This window comes from Eptatretus burgeri, chromosome 6, assembly GCF_056783735.1.
Source record: "Eptatretus burgeri isolate ZD-2024b chromosome 6, Ebu_testis_v1, whole genome shotgun sequence".
Classification (NCBI taxonomy): domain Eukaryota; kingdom Metazoa; phylum Chordata; class Myxini; order Myxiniformes; family Myxinidae; genus Eptatretus; species Eptatretus burgeri.
In genome coordinates, this window is record NC_140966.1 from 13,945,708 (window position 1) to 13,965,362 (window position 19,655).

The 19,655-nt window shown below is 47.9% G+C and overlaps 1 protein-coding gene across 2 annotated transcripts in view; it reads left to right on the plus strand.

Annotated features, from left to right (window-relative positions):
* Nucleotides 1-19,655, plus strand: part of PTDSS2 (phosphatidylserine synthase 2) — a 94,748-nt gene that overhangs the window by 27,337 nt on the left and 47,756 nt on the right. For both annotated transcript variants that reach the window (XM_085884100.1, XM_085884099.1), the window contains exons 3-4: nucleotides 10,377-10,459; nucleotides 18,028-18,095. In XM_085884100.1, coding sequence (XP_085740226.1) covers nucleotides 10,377-10,459; nucleotides 18,028-18,095 — 151 coding nt within the window. The remainder of the gene's footprint in view (nucleotides 1-10,376; nucleotides 10,460-18,027; nucleotides 18,096-19,655) is intronic.

A 19,655-nucleotide genomic window follows, 5' to 3' on the forward strand; every position in this document is an offset into this window, starting at 1 on the left:
AACAGCCAGAGAGATGTCCACTTTAACAAGGACGTGGTCAGAAGAACCAATTGGAGCGAAGGAAGAGCAGCAGATATTGTCAGGGAAATTTGTCAAAATCAGATCCAGAAGAGATGGAGTACCATTGGTTGAGATCCGCGTCGGGAAGTTGACCGATTGAGTCAGTCCCAATGAGTCACAGAAAGCTTTTGCTGATGTCCCATGGCAGGTGAGAGAGGTACCCACACCTAGCCAACTGGCGTGATGACAATTGAAGTCGCCACATAAGAGGAAGAGAGAGTTTGGATGAGAAGATAGAAGATGGTCCATGTTTTCGGAGAGTGAGGTGTAGATGGAGTCATCACTGTTCGGTGGACGGTACAGTACACATATAAACATGAGGTGGGAGTGGAGGGGAAGCCGAAGCCAGAGGTATTCCTGGGGGTGTGGGGGAGTGAGAACAGTGCAGGGAGAGTGAGGAATAGAGTCTTTGATGAAGAGAGCAACACCTCCACCAGGACGAGGCTCAGGTCTGTCATACCGTAAGAAGGAGTAACCAGGGAGAGATACTTGGGAGTCAGACACGTCTTGGGAGAGGAAAGTTTCTGTTAGGCAGATAATGTCTGGTTTGTCAGTGGCAACCTGTAGGGAAAGATCTGAAAGGTTTGAGCGAAGGCCCCGGATATTTGAGGTCCACACTTTTAATGAAGAGGTAGGGGAGGAGGCTTTGGGTGCAGGAGGTGGAGGGGCGGGGGAGGGTAGGACGAGGGACGAGGGGGGGAGGTAAGGAGGGTTGCTGAAGGAGTGTGGGGTATTGCAGAATAGCGAGGGGAGGGGGCCGAATGAGGAGGAGAAAAGGCTCTGTGGTGCTGGGAGAGAGGGGGGACAAGAGACAAGGAAGATGGCAGTTGAGGATTTGAGGAGGTGCAGTGAAGAGATGGAGGTGAGAGGGCAGTGGAGGGAGGCAGGTTGTTGGATGAGACGGGGGGCAACTTAGAGAAGGAAGAGTGAGGGGGATGAAAGGTGGGAGAAAGGTGAGGGGGGAATTTTTGAAAGAGGTGAGAGGGAGGCTTGGAGGGAGAAGAGTGGGATGGTTGCTTTGAGAGTGAGAGTGAGGGGTGAGGGGGGTGAGTTGGCACTGAAGTTGGAAAAAAAGAATGGTTGATGGAAAGCGAGCATCCATGGCAAACTGTGGTTTTTAAAAGTTTTAGGTCAGAGATGCGATTTAACACAATTCTTGATGGATGCAATGAAGGCGAATTCAGAGCATGGAGAGAAGAAGCGCTGTAATAGTTGGATTTTTTAGGCAAGGAATGAAGGAGAGGTCGAAATGAGAGCAGTCTGTTAAAATAGCAGAAGAGTAGTGCATTGTGAAACAGTAAAGAGTACCACATGTGTGAGAGAGGAAGATGAAGCATTATGAGATCGTTTTTGTTGTTAATATTAATGTATGAGAGAGTTCAACAGATTAGGTCATGGAAGTGTAAAAAAAAAGAAATCGAGGAAGACGAGGAGGAAGTTAAGAGGAAGAAGAAGTAGCAGAATCGGGAGAAGGTGAGCGTGTTGTTGTTGTTGTTGTTGGGTATATATATATATATTTTTTTTTGAGATAAGAAAGAGATTAGTTGGGAGAATGGGGGATGTTTGGAAAGTGGGGAGGATGAAAATTGAAGGTAATGGGGAGGATAGAAATTGAAGGTAATGGGGAGAAAAAACAAACAACAACAAAAAAAAAAAACGATCGAACACCGAGTGGAACCGGTAGGCCTCAAGCCTAGGACTAGGCCTCAAACACCAAGTAAGAACGTCGACATAAATACTCACAAAATAGCACGATTTTTGAAACAAAACCGAACTAGGAACACACATTAACATGTAGGTGAGAAAATTAAACAGTTAAAACGGGACAAATAACAACCGGAACTTAACTTTGAGAACGTCAGCAGGGAGCCCCGAAGGAGACCTCTTGCCGCTCCAAGTATCCTGCCCAACATTGCGTGGAGTCGTCTTTATTGGCCTCCGTACGCGTTTCGTGCAGCATGGGCGTCGTGCTGGCCGTGTTTCCCGTGCCGTGAAAAACACCATTCCTGCAGCCTCTTAAGAGGTATTTATTCGCATGCTTTTTTAATGCAACCGGCAATCTTCCCCAGATCATCGGAAGCTCGAGTCGAGAATCCCGCACGAACAAGCACACCACATGACTCGGTGCTGCAGTTTCCCCACCGTGGCGCCGCACGCGTTGGCTTCCACGAGGCCCCGCCTTACAGCGAAGGCGCACGTGGCTGATTTACCTCAGGAATAATCAGAAAAGAAGAGTAGGGATGAAATGAAGGAGAAAATGATTTAAGTAACCCCAGCTATTAGATCATCGCAACGCACTCCCTTGTTGTACCGCTAGACAAAAGGAAGGGGACGATCTACACGTATAATAATGGAATAACTGTATTGGGACACCAATCTGTTGTATGCATGCGGTTGTGAGAACCGCAACAATATATATATATATATATATATATATATATATATATATATATATATATATATATATATATATATATATATATATATTGTTGCGGATTCGCGCCCGCCGGCGTGCGAACGGCCACGTAACTCAAATCGCGGCACGTCGCCCACCGGACGGACAATCCAGTCGTGACCCTCTCGGACTAACGCCGGGAACTAGTCACGGGTGGACCTTTCGGCCTCACCACGCTCGTGCCAACCGGCCCCCCGCGTGGGATAGGGTTGCTCGCCAAATTCGACCTACCTAAGTACCCACACGGAGGGTAGACCGGGCGGTCGCACCTCGCCGCAGGTCGACTTCGGACACGGGCCACTTTAAGCGACCCGTTCCGTACTATCGGGATAACCGAGCGGTGTTATCGTCGGCCTCGACGGTTCGATTAATTATCGGGCGTTTTAGCCCACGACCAACCCTTTACGTGAAGTAAGATGGAGGTTCAATAAAGGAAAAGACGAAGCGAAACGGGAAAACAGTTCAACATGAAGCACATTTATTTCGCGATGAACGGAAAGCACACATATACAATTACACCAAAAGCAAATGTAAAAGAAGAAGAAACACAATAATACACAAAAAGCAAATGCAACAATGCAGATCTAACCGACTACCGAGCTGATCACAAACTGATCAAACACTTGGAATGTCTTTTAACACACACACACACACACACACACACACACACACACACACACACACACACACACACACACACACACACACACACACACACACACACACACACACACACACACACACACACACACACACACACACACACACACACACACACACACACACACACACACACACACACACACACACACACACACACACACTTCTAGGGACAACTATTGTTCAAGGAAAGATGTAGGGATGGTTTTACATCATCATTTCATGTGACCATCCCCACCATGTTTACATACTCTTTGGAGGAACACCTGACATCGATCCAAAGGTCCTGAGTTCAAATCCTGCTCAGCTGTTCAATTAATACCAGGTGGGGTTGATTCAGCCTATCATCATTCCGAGGTCGGTAAAATGAGTGCCAGCTTGCTGGGATGATTGAGCCGTTCGAGTATTCTGTGTCGGAGTGGCGACCCATCCAGGATTGTTCCAAATAGCCCAGGAGACTGCTTCGGCAGTACCGACGCTCTTGTACAGAGTATGGTCCCAATGGTCAGGTCAAGTATGGGAGAATGCGCCAGAGCAGCGCGTCGCTGCGTCTACTTTCTTTCGGTGCTCCAGGGGCCTCCGTCTGGCCATCTCCCAGGCAGATGCCTGGCCCATCCCAATTTCCTTGAGATGCTGATCAACTTGCTGCAATCACGAGGAATGTGGTCGGCCCATTGGCCTCCTCCACTCACGAGGCTCCCTTGCTGAGAGAATCTGGTGAGAAGGATCACCCTCAGGAAAACGAGCCACATGTCCATACAGCCGCAGCTGATGCTCATGGACTGTGCAGGTAACAAATTTCATTTGACTCTCTCTCAGCAACCGCTCGTTGGACACAAAGTCCGACCAGCGATCGCCAAGGATTCTCCGGAGAGACCTGGTACCAAAGGAATTAAGACTCTGTCTCAGATCCCTGGTCAGAGTCCAAGTCTCGCATCCGTAGAGCAAGACTGTGGAACCACCAAGGACCTGAAGACTCGGACTTTCATCCTCCCGCACAGGTACCGGCAACGCCACACCCCATGATCCAGTGAAGTCATGACTCCCCAGGCCTGACCCAAACATCTGTTGACCTCTGGCTCACAGCCTGCAGCGACAAGAATATTGCTGCCAAGGTAACTGAATCTCTCCGTGACTTCAACATTCTCACCACAAACTGGTACAGACAAGATAGCAGCATCCAAGATGTCATTGAAAGCCTGGATCTTAATTTTGACCCAGGAAATCCGTAATCCCAGTGGCTCCAACTCCTCAATCAGTACCTCGAGGGCACCCAAAATAATATCTCGAGTCTCCGCAAAGATGACTATCATCTGCAAAATCAAGATTAGAGATCTTGACATTCCCAAACGATGCATCGCAGCTTAATATCTCTGACATCTTCCCCAGAATCAAGTGCTGAAAAGTGTGGGGGCCAGTACACACCCTTGACGAACTCTAGTAACAACTGGAAATAAGTCAGAGATGGTATCACCACATCTCACAGCACTCTCAGTACCAGAGTATAGTTCAGACATCAGATTGATCAGTTTTGGTGACACCCCACGAAGACCAAGAATCCTCCAGAGGGCATCCCGATTCACTGAATAAAACGCTTTAGAGAGGTCAACATAGGCTGCAAGCAGCCCCTCCCAAAACTCTCGTCTGTGTTCGGTGAGGACCTGAAGAGCAAGGATATGGTCAGTTGTTGACCTCTTTGGTGTAAAGCCTGACTGCTCTGGACGCTGGTGCTCAAGCAGATTGTGGTGAACCCTGTCAAGAATTATCCAAGCAAAGACCTTGCCCGGCACTGAGAGCAGCATCACCCCTCGATAGTTGCAGTCTTGGTGATCAAGCAGGACAAGAATCACTTGTCCACAGGTGATGCTCTACCCCCTCACAGATTCCTCGCATATCGGCCTCCTTGTCCACCCTTAGTGCACGTACAGTTTTACGCCTCAGCTCCCTGAAGAGCTCAGCTCTGCCATTCAGCTGGGCCTGCGACTCTGGGCAATGGTTACCAGTGTCCTTTGAGAGACTAAATTCTTCTTCGCCCCACGCTGAGTTTCAAGACATCTATGGGCAACATCAAGGACGGTGGGCTTGAAGGCACTCCCACAAACCTTCAGGATTCCCCAAAGCACCCAGACCCCCCAAATCTCTCCTCAGCTCCCCTCCATCCTTGAGCTTGCCAATGTCCAGCCGAGGCTGGGATGGTACCATTCTCCTGGTTTTAAGCTGCAACTTCAGAGTTGCGACAACAAGCCTGTGGTCAGTATTGAGGAACTGAGCACTCTGGTTTACTTTGCAATTCAGGATCATCCTCCAGAAACTATCAACGAGCACATGGTCAATCTCCTTTCCAACTGTCAGTGTTGGAATACCAATTCAAGCGATGCCTGTGGGCGCTGAAACCATGAATCGGCCACCCTAAGTCCATGACTTCTTGCAAAGTCAAGGAACTTGGTGTTATTCTGCTTCACAGTTCCTGACCCATGGGGACCAACACATGTCTCATAACCGTCCCTATCAGTTCCATTTGATGCATTGAAATCCCCCAAGACTAGAAGTGTATCTCGTCTGGGGCATTGATCAACCACAGACTCGAGCGTGGCATAGAATGCGTCCTTCACGGTGAGATCACTCGCCTCAATCAGAGCATATACAGAGACCAGGGAAATGACACCAAAGGAGTGACGAATCCTTAGTCTCATGATACGCTCGTTGACCGGTGTTACCTCAAATATCATTGGAGTCAGCTTAATGGACACAGCTACCGCAAATCCTTGGGCATGGTAACAATCAGAGCGACCAGACCAACATTCGGTGTAACCAACCACCCGCCATGATCTCGCTGCAATCTGGTCTGCGAACTTCAGAGAGAGCTGCAATACCGGTGTCCAAACGCTTGAGCTCAGATGATTACAGAGACAGGTGATCATCCTCTCTTCGGGATAGGACATTCCAGGCTCCCACCCAATGGAATGCCTCAGGTTAAACCAAGGAGACCACTGTCTGTTGGATGACACCTCAGCACCACCCCGACACGCACTACCGCATTCTGACCCTTGAAGGTTACCCCATGGTTTCCCTCCTATCATGAAAGATTGTGGGTCCCCATGGTCTTGCTCCAATCCCATCATCTTGTGAGCTGCCCTGGAAAGGGCAGCTGCACAGGAGGAACTCCCACGGAGTGGATTTTCAGATTTCTTTTTGCTTTTTGAATGTTTTGCGGATGAAGGATTTTTCGGTGGCCGGAGTGCAAATCCACCAACCTCCGAATAATAAGTAACCCAAATGCAGGAGGACGTCCACAGGCACATTTGGGCACTCGATATGGATGGCTGTTGGCTCACAAGGAGCTCCTCTGCCCTTTGACAGGTTTTGTTTTTCATCCTGCTTGGTGTCCATATCATACTCCCTCAGGGTCAGGTATGGGAGCATGTGCCAGAACAGCGCGTCGCTGCGCCCACTTTCCGCCGGTACTCCAGGGGCCTCCGTCTGGCCATCCCCCAGGCAGATGCCAGGCCCATCCCCATCTCCTTGAGATGATGGTCAACCTGCTGCAACCATGAGGCACGTGGTCGGCCCACTGGCCTCCTCCACTCATGAGACTCCCTCGCTGAGAGAATCTGGTGAGCAGGATCAGCGTCAGGAAAACGAGCCACATGTCCATACAGCCGCAGCTGACGCTCACGGACTATGCAGGTAACAAATCTCATCCGAGTCTCTCTCAGCAACCGCTCGTTGGACACAAAATCCGACCAGCGATAGCCAAGGATTCTCCGAAGAGACCTGGTACCAAAGGAATTAAGTCTCCGTCTCAGATCCTTGGTCAAAGTCCAAGTCTCGCACCCAAAGAGCAAGACTGGAAGTACCAAGGACCTGAAGACTCGGACTTTCGTCCTCCCGCACAGGTACCGGCAGCGCCACACCCCATGATCCAGTGAATCCATGACTCCCCAGGCCCGACCCAGACGTCTATTGACCTCCGGCTCACAACCTGCGGAGACATGAATATCACTGCCAAGGTAAGTGAATCTATCCACGACCTCAACATCCTCACCACAAACAGACACAGACAGGACAGCAGCATCCAAGATGTCACCGAAAGCCTGGATCTTTGTTTTGACCCAAGAAATCCGTAATCCCAACGGCTCCGACTCCTCATTCAGCACCTCGAGGGCCCCCAAGAGGATGTCTAAAGTCTCCGCAAAGATGACTGCATCATCTGCAAAATCAAGGTCCGAGATCTTGACATTGCCAAACGATGCACCGCAACTTGATCTCTCCGACATCCTCCCAAAAATCCAGTCCATACAAGTGCTGAAAAGTGTGGGGGCAAGTACACATCCCTGACGAACTCCAGTAACAACTGGAAATAAGTCAGAGGCGGTACCACCACACTTCACAGCACTCTCAGTACCAGAGTAGAGTTCAGACATCAGATCGATCAGTTTCGGTGGCACCCCACGAAGACCAAGAATCCTCCAGAGGACATCCCGATTCACTGAATCGAACGCTTTACAGAGATCAACATAGGCTGCAAGCAGCCCCTGCCGAAACTCTCGTCTGCGTTCAGTGAGGACACGAAGAGCAAGGATACGGTCAATCGTTGACCTCTTTGGTGTAAAGCCTGACTGCTCTGGACGCTGGTGCTCAAGCAGATGGTGGCGAACCCTATCAAGAATTATCCGAGCAAAGACCTTGCCCGGCACTGAGAGCAGCGTCACCCCTCGGTAGTTGTTGCAGTCTTGGCGATCACCCTTCCCTTTCCAGAGAGGGACAACAAGGCCCCTCTTCCAGTCAGTTGGGATGATGCCTGTGTTCCAGGCAGAGCACAAAACTGCATGCAACGACGCGAGTGCAGCATTTCCACCAGCCTTGAGAAGTTCAGCATGGATGCCACAGATCCCTGGAGCTTTGCCCCGTTTCAACTGGTTCACCGCAGCCCGTGTTTCCACAAGCGATGGTGGACCACAGTTGATTCGAGGGTCAGCAACAGGGATTGTAACACCCTTGACGTCCAACTCGACAGCTGGGGGATCAGCCTGGTACAACCGCTCAAAGTAACCGGCCCAGCGGGCCTTCACTTCAGACTCCTCTGTCAAGAGCCTACCACTCTCTGCTCGAACTGCAGTGCTCCGAGGGATGGGCTTGGATGAACGTAATGCGCGAATTCCCCTGTAAGCGGGACGAGAATCACCTGTCCACAGGTGATGCTCTACCCCCTCACAGATTCCTCGCACATAGGCCTCCTTGTCCACCCTCAGTGCACGTACAGTTTTACGCCTCAGCTCCCTGAACAGCTCAGCTCTGCCATTCAGCCTGGCCCTGCGACTCTGGTCAATGGTATCCAGTGTCCCTTGAGAGACAAAATTCTTCTTTGCCCTGCGGTGAACTCCAAGGCATCCACCGGCAACATCAAGGACGGTGGTCTTGAAGGTGCTCCACAACTCTTCAGGACCCCCCAAAGCACCCAGACCCCCAAGTGTCCACTCAGCCTGTTCGCAAACTCCTCAGCTACTCTCTCATCCCTGAGCTTGGCAACATCCAGCCTAGGCTGGGATGGTACCATTCTCCAGGATTTAAGGTGCAGCTTTAGAGTTGCTACAACAAGCCTGTGGTCAGTATTGAGGAACTGAGCACTCCGGTAGACCCTGCAGTTCTGGATCATCCTCCAACGACCGTCAATGAGGACATGGTCAATCTCCTTTGCCACACCGCCAGCGTTGGAATACCAAGTCCAGCGATGAGCTTGCGGGCGCTGAAACCATGAACCAGCCACCCTAAGTCCATGACTTCTTGCAAAGTCAAGGAACTTAGTGCTATTCTGGTTCATAGTTCCTGACCCATGGGGACCAACACACACCTCATAACCATCCCTATCAGTTCCAGTCGATGCATTGAAATCCCCCAAGACTAGAAGTGTATCTCGTCTGGGGCACTGATCAACCACAGACTCGAGTGTGGCGTAGAATGCATCCTTCACGGTAAGATCACTCGCCTCAGTCGGAGCATAAATAGAGACCAGGGAAATGACACCTAAGGAGTGACGAATCCTTAATCTCATAATACACTCGTTGACCGGTGTTACCTCAATTATCATTGGGGTCAGCTTATTGGACACAGCTACAGCAACTCCTTGGGTATGGTAACCATCAGAGCGACCAGACCAATAGTAGGTGTAACCACCCACCATTATCTCGCTGCAATCCGGTCTCCGAACCTCAGAGAGAGCTGCAATCCCGATGTCCAAACGCTTGAGCTCAGATGATAACAGAGACAGGTGATCATCCTCTCTTAGGGATAGGACATTCCAGGCACCCACCCGAAGGGACCGCCTCAGGTTAACCCAAGGAGACCGCCGTCTGGTGGACGACACCTCAGCACCACTCCGACACACTCTCCCGCAATCTGACCCAGGGATGTTACCCCGTGGTTTCCCTCCTATCAAAGATTGGGGGTCCCGAAGGCTTTGCCCCAATCCCACCATCCGGTGAGCTGCCCTGCGAAGGGAAGCTGCACAGGAGGTACTCCCACGGAGTGGGTTTTCAGATTTTTTTGCGTTTTTGCGTTTTGCGGAATGAAGCGTTTTACGGTGGCTGGAGTGCAAATCCTGCCACCAACCTCCTAATAAGAAGTAACCCAACTGCAGGAGGACGTCCGCAGACACAGTTGGGCACTAGATATGGATGGCCGTTGGCTCACAAGGAGCTCCTCCGCCCTTTGACAGGTTTTGTTTTTAATCCTGCTGGGTATCCATATCCAAACACCCTCCTCATCAAGAAATTTGGTCGAGGAGATGGTTTCATCACCGACAACCCGACCATGGAACAGGTTAGTACAGGTTTACATGGTACCTGCAGCAAGTCACAGATCTAATCTGACCTGACCTGACAAACAATAGATTGGATTGGATCCCAACATCCTTTGAATTTTAACAAAGTGTGATTGTGTGATTGTGTGTGTGTGATTGTGTGTGTGTGTGTGTTTGTGTGTTTGTGTGTTTGTGTGTTTGTGTGTTTGTGTGTTTGTGTGTTTGTGTGTTTGTGTGTTTGCATTGATAAAGACGTAGCTGAATAATTGGTGGTGTGGTTTGGTTTGAAACGTTTGAGGACCTTCAACAGAATGGTTTCCTTGGACTTTTGTTGTGCTGTTCATAGCGTTGTGTAAGATTCTCTGTGCTGTGAAGCATGTTCCTGACAGTCTTGCCTTGCAGGGGAATTGTGTCAAGTATTCTGGTATTCCTGTGCTTTGGAGTAATTCAGGCCAAAGACGGGCCTTTTACAAGACCACACCCAGGTGATTATTTTCATTGTACATCACAACGTCTTTCTGAACTTTCCTTGAGAGCTCATTCTAATTTTGGCAATGCAAATCGATCCGAGTCGTATTTCGTAATGCATGGTGAGTTGTCTAAGTTCTGGGGCGATGTACTGGTTGATGCATTTTCCTAAGCCTTGGTGGAAAAAAAATCCTAATTTTCTTTTGATGTAGAGTTTTCACTTCCAGGGTTCAACTTTATATCTAAATCCATATTGTGGTTCTTAATGTGAAAAAACAATCTCATCGAAACTTTTTTGCCATCCGGAAAGTCCCAGCTATATTTTGTTGTTTTTAAAGCCTCTCACCACGACCGACCCTAAACCAGTCTGATGCAGAAACCGTAAAATGTCGAAATGTGAATGGCATTTTAAAGGCTTCATATGGTCATCGATGCACCAGAGCTGAGAATGTGTCAAGTGCTGAGTTTTTTTTTTTTGAATACCTTGTCGAGGCTCGTGTGAGAGCTAACGCACAATGCACAGCAAGGGGGGACATGAGACAAAAGGGGTGGGAGTGAGAAGGACAAAACAGTGGGGAGATCCATTAGATCCAGTGGGGAGATCCAGTGGAACCATTAGGAGATCTGTGGAAGGGAGAGGGATGGGATGGGGAACATGGGGAATACAAGATGGACATTACAGGGACGTTCAGGAAGGAAAGCAGGGAATTTGAAGGAGGTGGGCTTGGGTGGATTATCGGGGGTAGAAAAGATCGAGCATTTGGATGGGGGATGATAAGAGGTGGTGGTGAACAGCTGTTTTGAAGGCCTGGAGGGAAGAATGGGAATGAATAGAGTGACGGAGTTTATTCCAAAGGTGGGAAAAAAGAGGAATGAAAGGGTGAAGGTGAGCAGTGATTTGTAATTTTGGTAGCTTTACCAGAAGGGGGTTGTTGGCGGACCTTGAGCGCCCTGCGGAAATGTGGTGGCGACAAATTGCAAAGAGAGCAAGGGGGTGGGCGAGGCTGGAGAGGAGACTGCAGAAGACAGAAAGACCAGCGACCAACCTGCGGTGAATGAGTGAGAGGCCCAAAGACTCAGCCTCATTGCGGGAGATGCCAATGATCTGAAATGCCTTGGTTTCCAGAGCGTGATGCTGAACAAAGGTGAGAGGCAGGAGCACCAGCCCAGAGGGGAGAGCAGTACTCCATCAGGCTGCGGACAAAAGCTTTGTAAGTGGTCAGGAGCTCAGGTGGGCCGAGGAAGGACTTTGCACGATGGAAGATTCCCAGTCGGCGACTGGCTTTGGAGGTGAGGTTTGAAATGTGTCTTTCCCAGGAAAGGTCATGGCAGACAGTGAGACCCAGAAGCTTGAAAGAAAGGACTTCTTCCAGAGGATTGTTGAGAAAGTGGACGGGGGGGTTCCAAACGGTCCTTTCGAAGAGACATAGTGAAAGTGTGAGATTTGTCCGGATTGATAGACATGTTCCACGTGTTGGACCAGTTTGTGATTTTATCCAGATCTGCAGTGAGCGAAGAAGCTGCTGCTTGCCTGTCTGAGGGATGACAGATGGTATGGCAGAGGGTGGAGTCATCAGCAAAGGGATTTTCCAGAGTCGGAGAGATCTTTGATGAAAACCAGAAAAAGAACAGGGCCCAGAACGCAACCTTGAGGAACTCCAGCCTGGACAGGAAGAGGGGATGAAAGAACTCCATTTAGGGTTATACCCATTTAAGAACTCCATTTAAGACCCATTTAGGGTCAAAGAGTTATAAACCTCTTTGGTAATTAGTCCAATTTGGACCGCCAGGAATCTTCATATGTGCTGAAATGGTTTTACCTCGGTGCAGAAGGGCACTGTACGAGGCGAATTTGTGTTTTTGGAAATAGTACAGGTTTATTATTGCAGCAGACACCATAAATTGAGAACTCAACATGAAAGATGCACACTTTGATGATAAATATATCCATCCATCCATTGGGACCATACTCTGTGCAGAGTGTTGGTGCTGCCGAAGCAGTTTCCTGGGCTATTGGGTGCAATCCTGGACGGGTCGCCACTCCGACACAGGATAGCAGCATGCTGGCACTCATTTTGTCGACCTCAGAAGGATGACAGGCAGAGTCAACCCAACCTGGTATTAATTCAATAGTCAAGTGGGATTTGAACTCACGATCCTCGGATCCCAAGCCCACTACCCGAACCATGAAGTTAACAACACCAGGCATATAAATAAATGATCAATTAACACTTAATTGATAAACACAGGGAAGTAAGTTAATCCGCCATGAGCACAACGCTCAATCACTCAAACCAGAACAGTTCGTTCAGACACAGGGCGGCGGCACGAACAGCCACTGGTGTGAAGCTTGAGGTGCTTTGACGTGTGGCAGGCAGAGTGAGAAGACATGAAGGCATTTGCTTGCCATTGTCCAATTCGACAGGGATCAAAGACCAGACCCAAGAGGGGAGTCTTGCGAAGACGAGCAAGAGAGCTCAGGCGAAGAACACAGAGGGAGAGGCGTCCCTCTCCCCCTTCAACACTGCCGCCATTAATGGCCCTCGGTGGCACCACTCTCCTTTGAGGTCATGACCTGCCCATTTCAGTGTGTGCTGTCCAACCATTGTGCTGGAGAGTGGCCGCAGCTCATCATGCTCGACATTGGTGTGTCCAGTGGGATGGTGGGGGGGGGGGTATTGGTTCTGCACATGGTGGCAATGGGAAAATCGGAGCTCGGCTTACAGAAGCGGTCCTCTTTACCAATCACAAGGCGGGTGGCAAGACCCCACTGAAGAGCCAATCGCTGCCCCCCGATGTAGTGGCTGGCTGCACGTTGAGCCGCCATTTCCTTTTGGGCCGTCATTTCACGTGGAAAACCTGCTCCCCCTCCGCCCCCCCCCATGAACATAACATTCATTATAAATGAAAATGTGTTGGACTTTTAACCCTACCCCCTCCCATGTATGCAATAATTGAATGTAGTCTTCGAACCAAAATAGATATTCACTACTTGTGGCGAAATCATAAATGGTGGTAAAGCAGTAAATTTCACACTGAGTGATGACTCGTTCTCCATTTGTTTTAAAGAAAGGTTGTCGCTCTCAAGACTTGTGCAATTTATTGACTTATCAGTCATTTTAGTTGCACCAACTTCCTTTCAATCTGGTTTCTCATCAATTTGTCGTTATTATTACCGAAGTAGTCATTTATCTGTCAGCTGTAAAATTACATGGATCTTTCTGAAATATGTTTGTCTTGTTTGAACATGAAAACAAAATACACTACGTGAATGATATTGCTCGACTTCATCATCCATAATTGGTCATTGGTTATCCAATCACGAGTTTGTATTGTCGCATCGCCGGCGTCTGCCCATGCTTCCCTGCCGTGCCAAAGCAATGTCCTTTGTGAATGACCTAATCAAATGAAACCACGTTCGAGCAGAAACTCAGCTTCTCCCCCCCCCCCCTAACGGAATCTGTATCCTGCTGGTCTCTTAAAAATGAGTTTGTTAACCAACTTTGTTTATTTCCTTCAGTGGTTTACCAATTGCCAAAACGGTCTGCGCATGCGGGAAGGTGGGAAACGGGCGACATGTTTAAGAAATAGTAGGTTTGGACTCGAGCAACAAAAATGGAGAATCCTGGGACGAAAGGCAGACTGAAGCCGTGAATAAAGGGAAATAAATAAATGCACACGACTCAGAAAACTGAAATGCACTTAATACAGAAATAGACTTCACTTCACTCTAACGGATCCCTGGTTGCAGAAAATGTTCTAACCTACATGGACACCCAGACCATGCGAACTTGACGTTATACCTAATGCATAGCCTCTCCAATGTAACAATATGTATGATTGGATTGGCTTACATCTGTCTGTCAGAGTACACATTGAAATATCAATCTGAATTTCTCGATCACTGAAAGTGTCAATATGAAAGATTGGGGGTGATTCGGCGATGCGGCTATCTTTTGCCGTCACCAAGTTGGTGTTTGCACATCGTTGCAAAGACTTTTTAAATGTATTGGAAGCGTATCGGGTTTGCCCAAATGTCACGGCTCGACTTTAAATGTATCTGGCCTGATACGCTTTAACCCTTTGGAAAATAACAAACAAACACACAGCCAGACAAGCTTTCCTGTTGCGATGAGTGGATTTGTTCTGTAGATCATTAATCTTCATGTGTTTGCCTTGACTTGAACTCGACAAATTTAATAATAACTTCATTGTAAGCAACTGTCAAGGTTTCCATGTAGTAGCACTTAGATTTGAAAGAAAGAACCATGAGAAACCCTCCAAATGTATCTTTCTTTCTTTTTTTTTTTTTTTTTTTTTTAAACAGGTGGCATGCATTGGGTGTTGGTTTCACGGTGCACACAGTGTAGTCACAGGAATAGTTGAAAAACTCTACCTGTCGGGGCAAGCTGGAATCCACACTTTCGCAACAGTATACCAAATCTTTATTTTTCTCATTTATTTTTCAAAGTGGCAAGGGCCCAGTCAATTAGATGATTCAATTCATATTCCATGTTAAGCTCCTTAATTATACCCTTCAACCAGGCTCTACTCTGTGTCTGTCGTGTATCATTACCTCCGCCACCAAAGCTTGGAAGAGGTTATGTTTTCACCACAGTTGTCTGTCTGTCTGTGTGCAGGATATCTCAAAAAGTTGCGACGGATCCGGATGAAACTTGTTGGGCAGGTTGGGTGTATGACGAGGACGAACTGATTAGATTTTGGTGAACATCTGGATCGATATCCAGCTACTAGAATTTTTAAAAGTTATTCATTACCATTGAGAGATAGGGCCAGAAACATTATATAGCACATTATCTCCAAATGTCATGGATGGATTCGGACAAAACTTGGTGGACACATTGAGTGTGTTACAAGAAAGAGTTGATTCGATTTTGGTGAAGATTCGATTCGGATCCGATAATTTTTTACGTGATTCTTCACCATTGAGAGGTAGGGCCAAAAGCGATTTTATATATAGCAAAATATCTCAAAAAGTTGTGGATGGATTCGGATGAAACTTGGTGGACAGGTTGGGCGAGTGACAAGGATGAATTGATTCGATTTTGGTGGAGATCCAAATCCAGATCTGGATAAAATATTTATTTAATTTTTAAAGTGATTCTTCACCATTGAGAGATAGGACCAAAAACGATATATTGTTGCGGAGCCGGGTGTCGGCGACTCGCACGACCGCTAGGTGGAGCAGAATGGTCGACTCTACTGAACACCCGGAATCTAGATCATACCTTTCGGAAAACTCCGAGGGTATGGGTCCCTTACAGGACTGTGAATCGTCAAATCAACCACGTAGTACAGGGTTATTTGCCAAACTTCAAAATACCTAGAGGCCCACGTGGCAAACTACCGAGTATTTACACCCTCGACGGAACTTGAACGGGACGAGTCGTTTCCGAGGTCCCGTCGGTCCAAATGCACACAACTACGGCAACAACAGCCTTCTTTAATTCCCCAACACGCACCGTATTAAATCAATGAAGAAAACACGGAAACGAGCTGATACATTTAACAGGGGATTTATTTACCATAGGGAAAGGGGAGACACAGAGCAGAATTAACACCGAATATAGTCATGCAATGTACAAAGAGCAAGCACTTAACAATTTCTACTTAGACAGGCCCACAAATACACACACACACACACACACACACACACACACACACACACACACACACACACACACACACACACACACACACACACACGAAACGGTGGCCACGGCCTTTATTGAGGCCTCCAGCTCAGAGGGAAAGGCGAGCTGAAGACCAGAGCCTGCACTAGGACCGGTCCGCCTCGAGCCGGTACGTTGAGCTGGCCAGGTGGTTGGACTTGGACCTGTAGCAGCCCAGGCATCCACACGTCCGGGCTCCCGGCGAACGGAGGCCGGCAGGGCGAAGACTGGCAAGGCGAACCCTGGCTTTTAAAAGAAGCATCTGAAGACTGGCTTTCAAAAGAAGCACCACCTTTCAAAAGAAAAACCACCACCCAAGAGAAAAACTACCACTCCCGAAAAACGGAGGCTGACCTTTATATCCTCCCCCCTCCGTCAGCCAAACCTCGGTGCCGTGGTGTATGTCTTCCCTCGATGGCTGGTTTTGGCACGCAGAATCGCTCTTCGCCTTCCCCAATGGCCAAAACGAGCGGCAAGTCCGTCGATTGGCCCGGGGGCGTGGTGACGTCACGAGGATCGCCTTTCTCACCCTGGCGGGATCTGATTGGCTGAGTGGCGGCCACCTCATTTGCAGCTGATCGGTCGAGGGCCGCCGCCTGGCTCCTCCTTGAACTCCGCCCACCACGGGCGCCATGGCGTCAGCCAGAGCGCGGTGAAGGTGAGGGTGATGCTGTTGTTGTCGAAGAAGATTTATGGATGCAATTCAAATCCTAAGTATCAAAATAACTTCGCAGCGCATGAACATTTAATTCCCATTAGACCAGGGGTGGGACCCTAACTAGAAACACGTACTTATCGAAATAACTAAGCTACGGGGCTGTCTGTCTGTGTGCACAAGGCTTCCAGATTCGTAACAATATAGCAAGATATTTCAAAATGTATTGGGCCCGATCTGTTCTCATGGATCAGACGTTGCGTGGCAGACTGTGCTCCACCGAGTGTCCTAGTTTATGCTGTTTTGACTTGGAGCCATCTCGTGACCTCCAACTGCACCACGCCACTTGAGCCTGTGGCAGTGGGGGAGGGCTTTCTTGTGTGATGCAGATGGTGGGAGGTGCCTATTTCGACCTCATGTTCGGCCATGTGCGCACCATCATTTTGTCGACGACTGTCCCTATTTTCTTTTGCTCGGCAGCCATCTTTAACTTTTTCCCCTTGCATGCCAGAATTGGGGAAGCCTTTAAATTAATTTTATCCAAATGTGCTTCACAGACACGAAATTTAGAAATGAATTTTACCATGGAGGTGTCAGGTCCGAAATGCACTCGTGAACACCAGTTGTCAGAGCTCGATTCAAACCCGGGTCCAAAATTCCACTCCTGCCAGTGTTACATTGAAGGGGAGTACCTACTGGGATGTTATGTGAGCTTCGTCACATACATCACTTTTCACCATCAAAATGCATAAATCTTTATCTTCTTTAGCAGCATTTATTATAAAATCTCAATCTTAAGCAAGTTGTGCTTTGTTTGAAAAAGATGAAAATGTTTTTATGCATCTATTTTGGTATATTGTCTTGGGAGGAGAGCAAGAAGCTTTTCATTGTATTTTTAAACTGCATTTTCTATTATCCCCATGTTTGATCACTCTACTGATTGGCCAAAGAAAAAGCTATGAGCACTTGCACAAAAATGAATGACTTCAGGCCCTGCCAACCCCAACCCCACCAACTCCACTTTCCTGCTTAAACATGATGATCTCCGTTGCCTTTTCTTCTTAAACTTAATGATGCATTGACTGCCATCATCTACTATATTTGATACATTGCAGTGAATCAGGAGAGTGATGTGCCCACCCACCCACTCTTTTTGGTGCAGGGTGTTTGAGAGAATGGTTTAATTAACAGAGTGAATCATAAAGTGTTATCACTTGATTTCTTTTGTCTTTCACAGCTTATTGGAGGTTTTGGCTATGTGTCGGTGTGGTGTATGAGCTTGGACTTATATTCATCTTATTTCAGGTATGATTACATCAGTGATATTTCAAACAACCAGATTTATCTCGTGACATTATATATATATATATATATATATATATATATATATATATATATATATATATATATATATATATATATATATATATATATATATATATATATATATATATATATATATATATATATACACACACACATGTATATCCATGTTGTTACGGCCACGGATACCGAGTGTATTATGAGGGGGTTAATCCCCATTTCTCCTCGGAAGAGCCAGACCTAGAGCCACCGCTCACAATTAACTTCGTGACACGGTGAATTGCTTTACAGCCACAAACGCCAATCAGTTAACTACGAGTTCCAGTGTCCACCATCTAATTTTGCCTTTTAACTAGAGGTCACATGGTTTCCTGAACGGGGAGCGTGCCTTCGGCGATGCACCAATCTTACCTTGATTTGATCTGAAGTAGGGCAGCCGAGCGTTTACCGCTGGTGCATGCCGACTATGACAGGTCAATTAGTTTGGGAACGACCTCCCAGTCTATCTAGGTTCGGACAAAGCTGGATCAATGGAAGGAAAGGACAAGCACGGCAGGTTGAAACGTCAACAATAAATATATTAATAAGGGGGAAAAAAAGAACTTTTTATTTCTTTGTGGTGAAAATAGGTAAATTCAAATCAATCAAAAGCAAATAAAGAATTAATCAGGCATTGATAGAAAAACAGACAAAGAGCAGATGCTTATCACGATGCCTGACAACGATTAAACACGAGACAAGGGTATCCAGCATATTCACGGGGGACAGAAATCCGGTCTCTGCTTACCAATGTAGAAGTCGTCGTGCGTCAAATAAAATGTCCCGAAATGTGTGAGCGTGCCTTGGTCCGCGCCGTACACCCATTCGTAAACAGGCTCGAACACCAATCGACGTCACGTCATCACCCCCAGGAACCAGGGGCGCCAAGAATCAGGTACGCCAAGACTAAGTCCCGAGCAGAGCCAGCAGGAACGGTCCAACTGTCACCAGCAGTCAGGACTGGAAGGCTGTAAGGCTGTCACCAACTCACCTGCTCACCTGCTCACCAACTGTCACCATTGGTCAGAGCTGTAAGGCAGTCTGAGGAGCTGTAACCAGCTGTCACAAACTGTCAGGAAAACAGTCCTCCCATCCTTTTTATAGTCAACCAGTCTGGGCGGAGCCTCAAGCAGACTTCAGCCAAATATACCTTGCCGATTGGCGCATCGTTGCACGTAACCAACCGTCAACCTCACGACCATTTCTTCCTCGTTCAGACCGATACAAACAAGACCCAGCCAGCATCCATAGAGCTGCCAAACGTTGATGGAAAAAGGTGGACGTCAACGTCGGTGAAAGATGGGTGTCGAACGTTGATGTTAAAAGGTGGACGTCATGGTCGGTGAAAGAGGTGGGTGTCGAACGCCAATGAAAGATAGGTGGGTGAGTTAAATGATCCACAGCCGATTTTGACCGTCAGAATAACTGCTCAGGAAAAGCCCACGGTGTGCTGAATCAAATGTCCTGTAAGTCCAAAGTATAAATATATCCTCCAACTCCAAG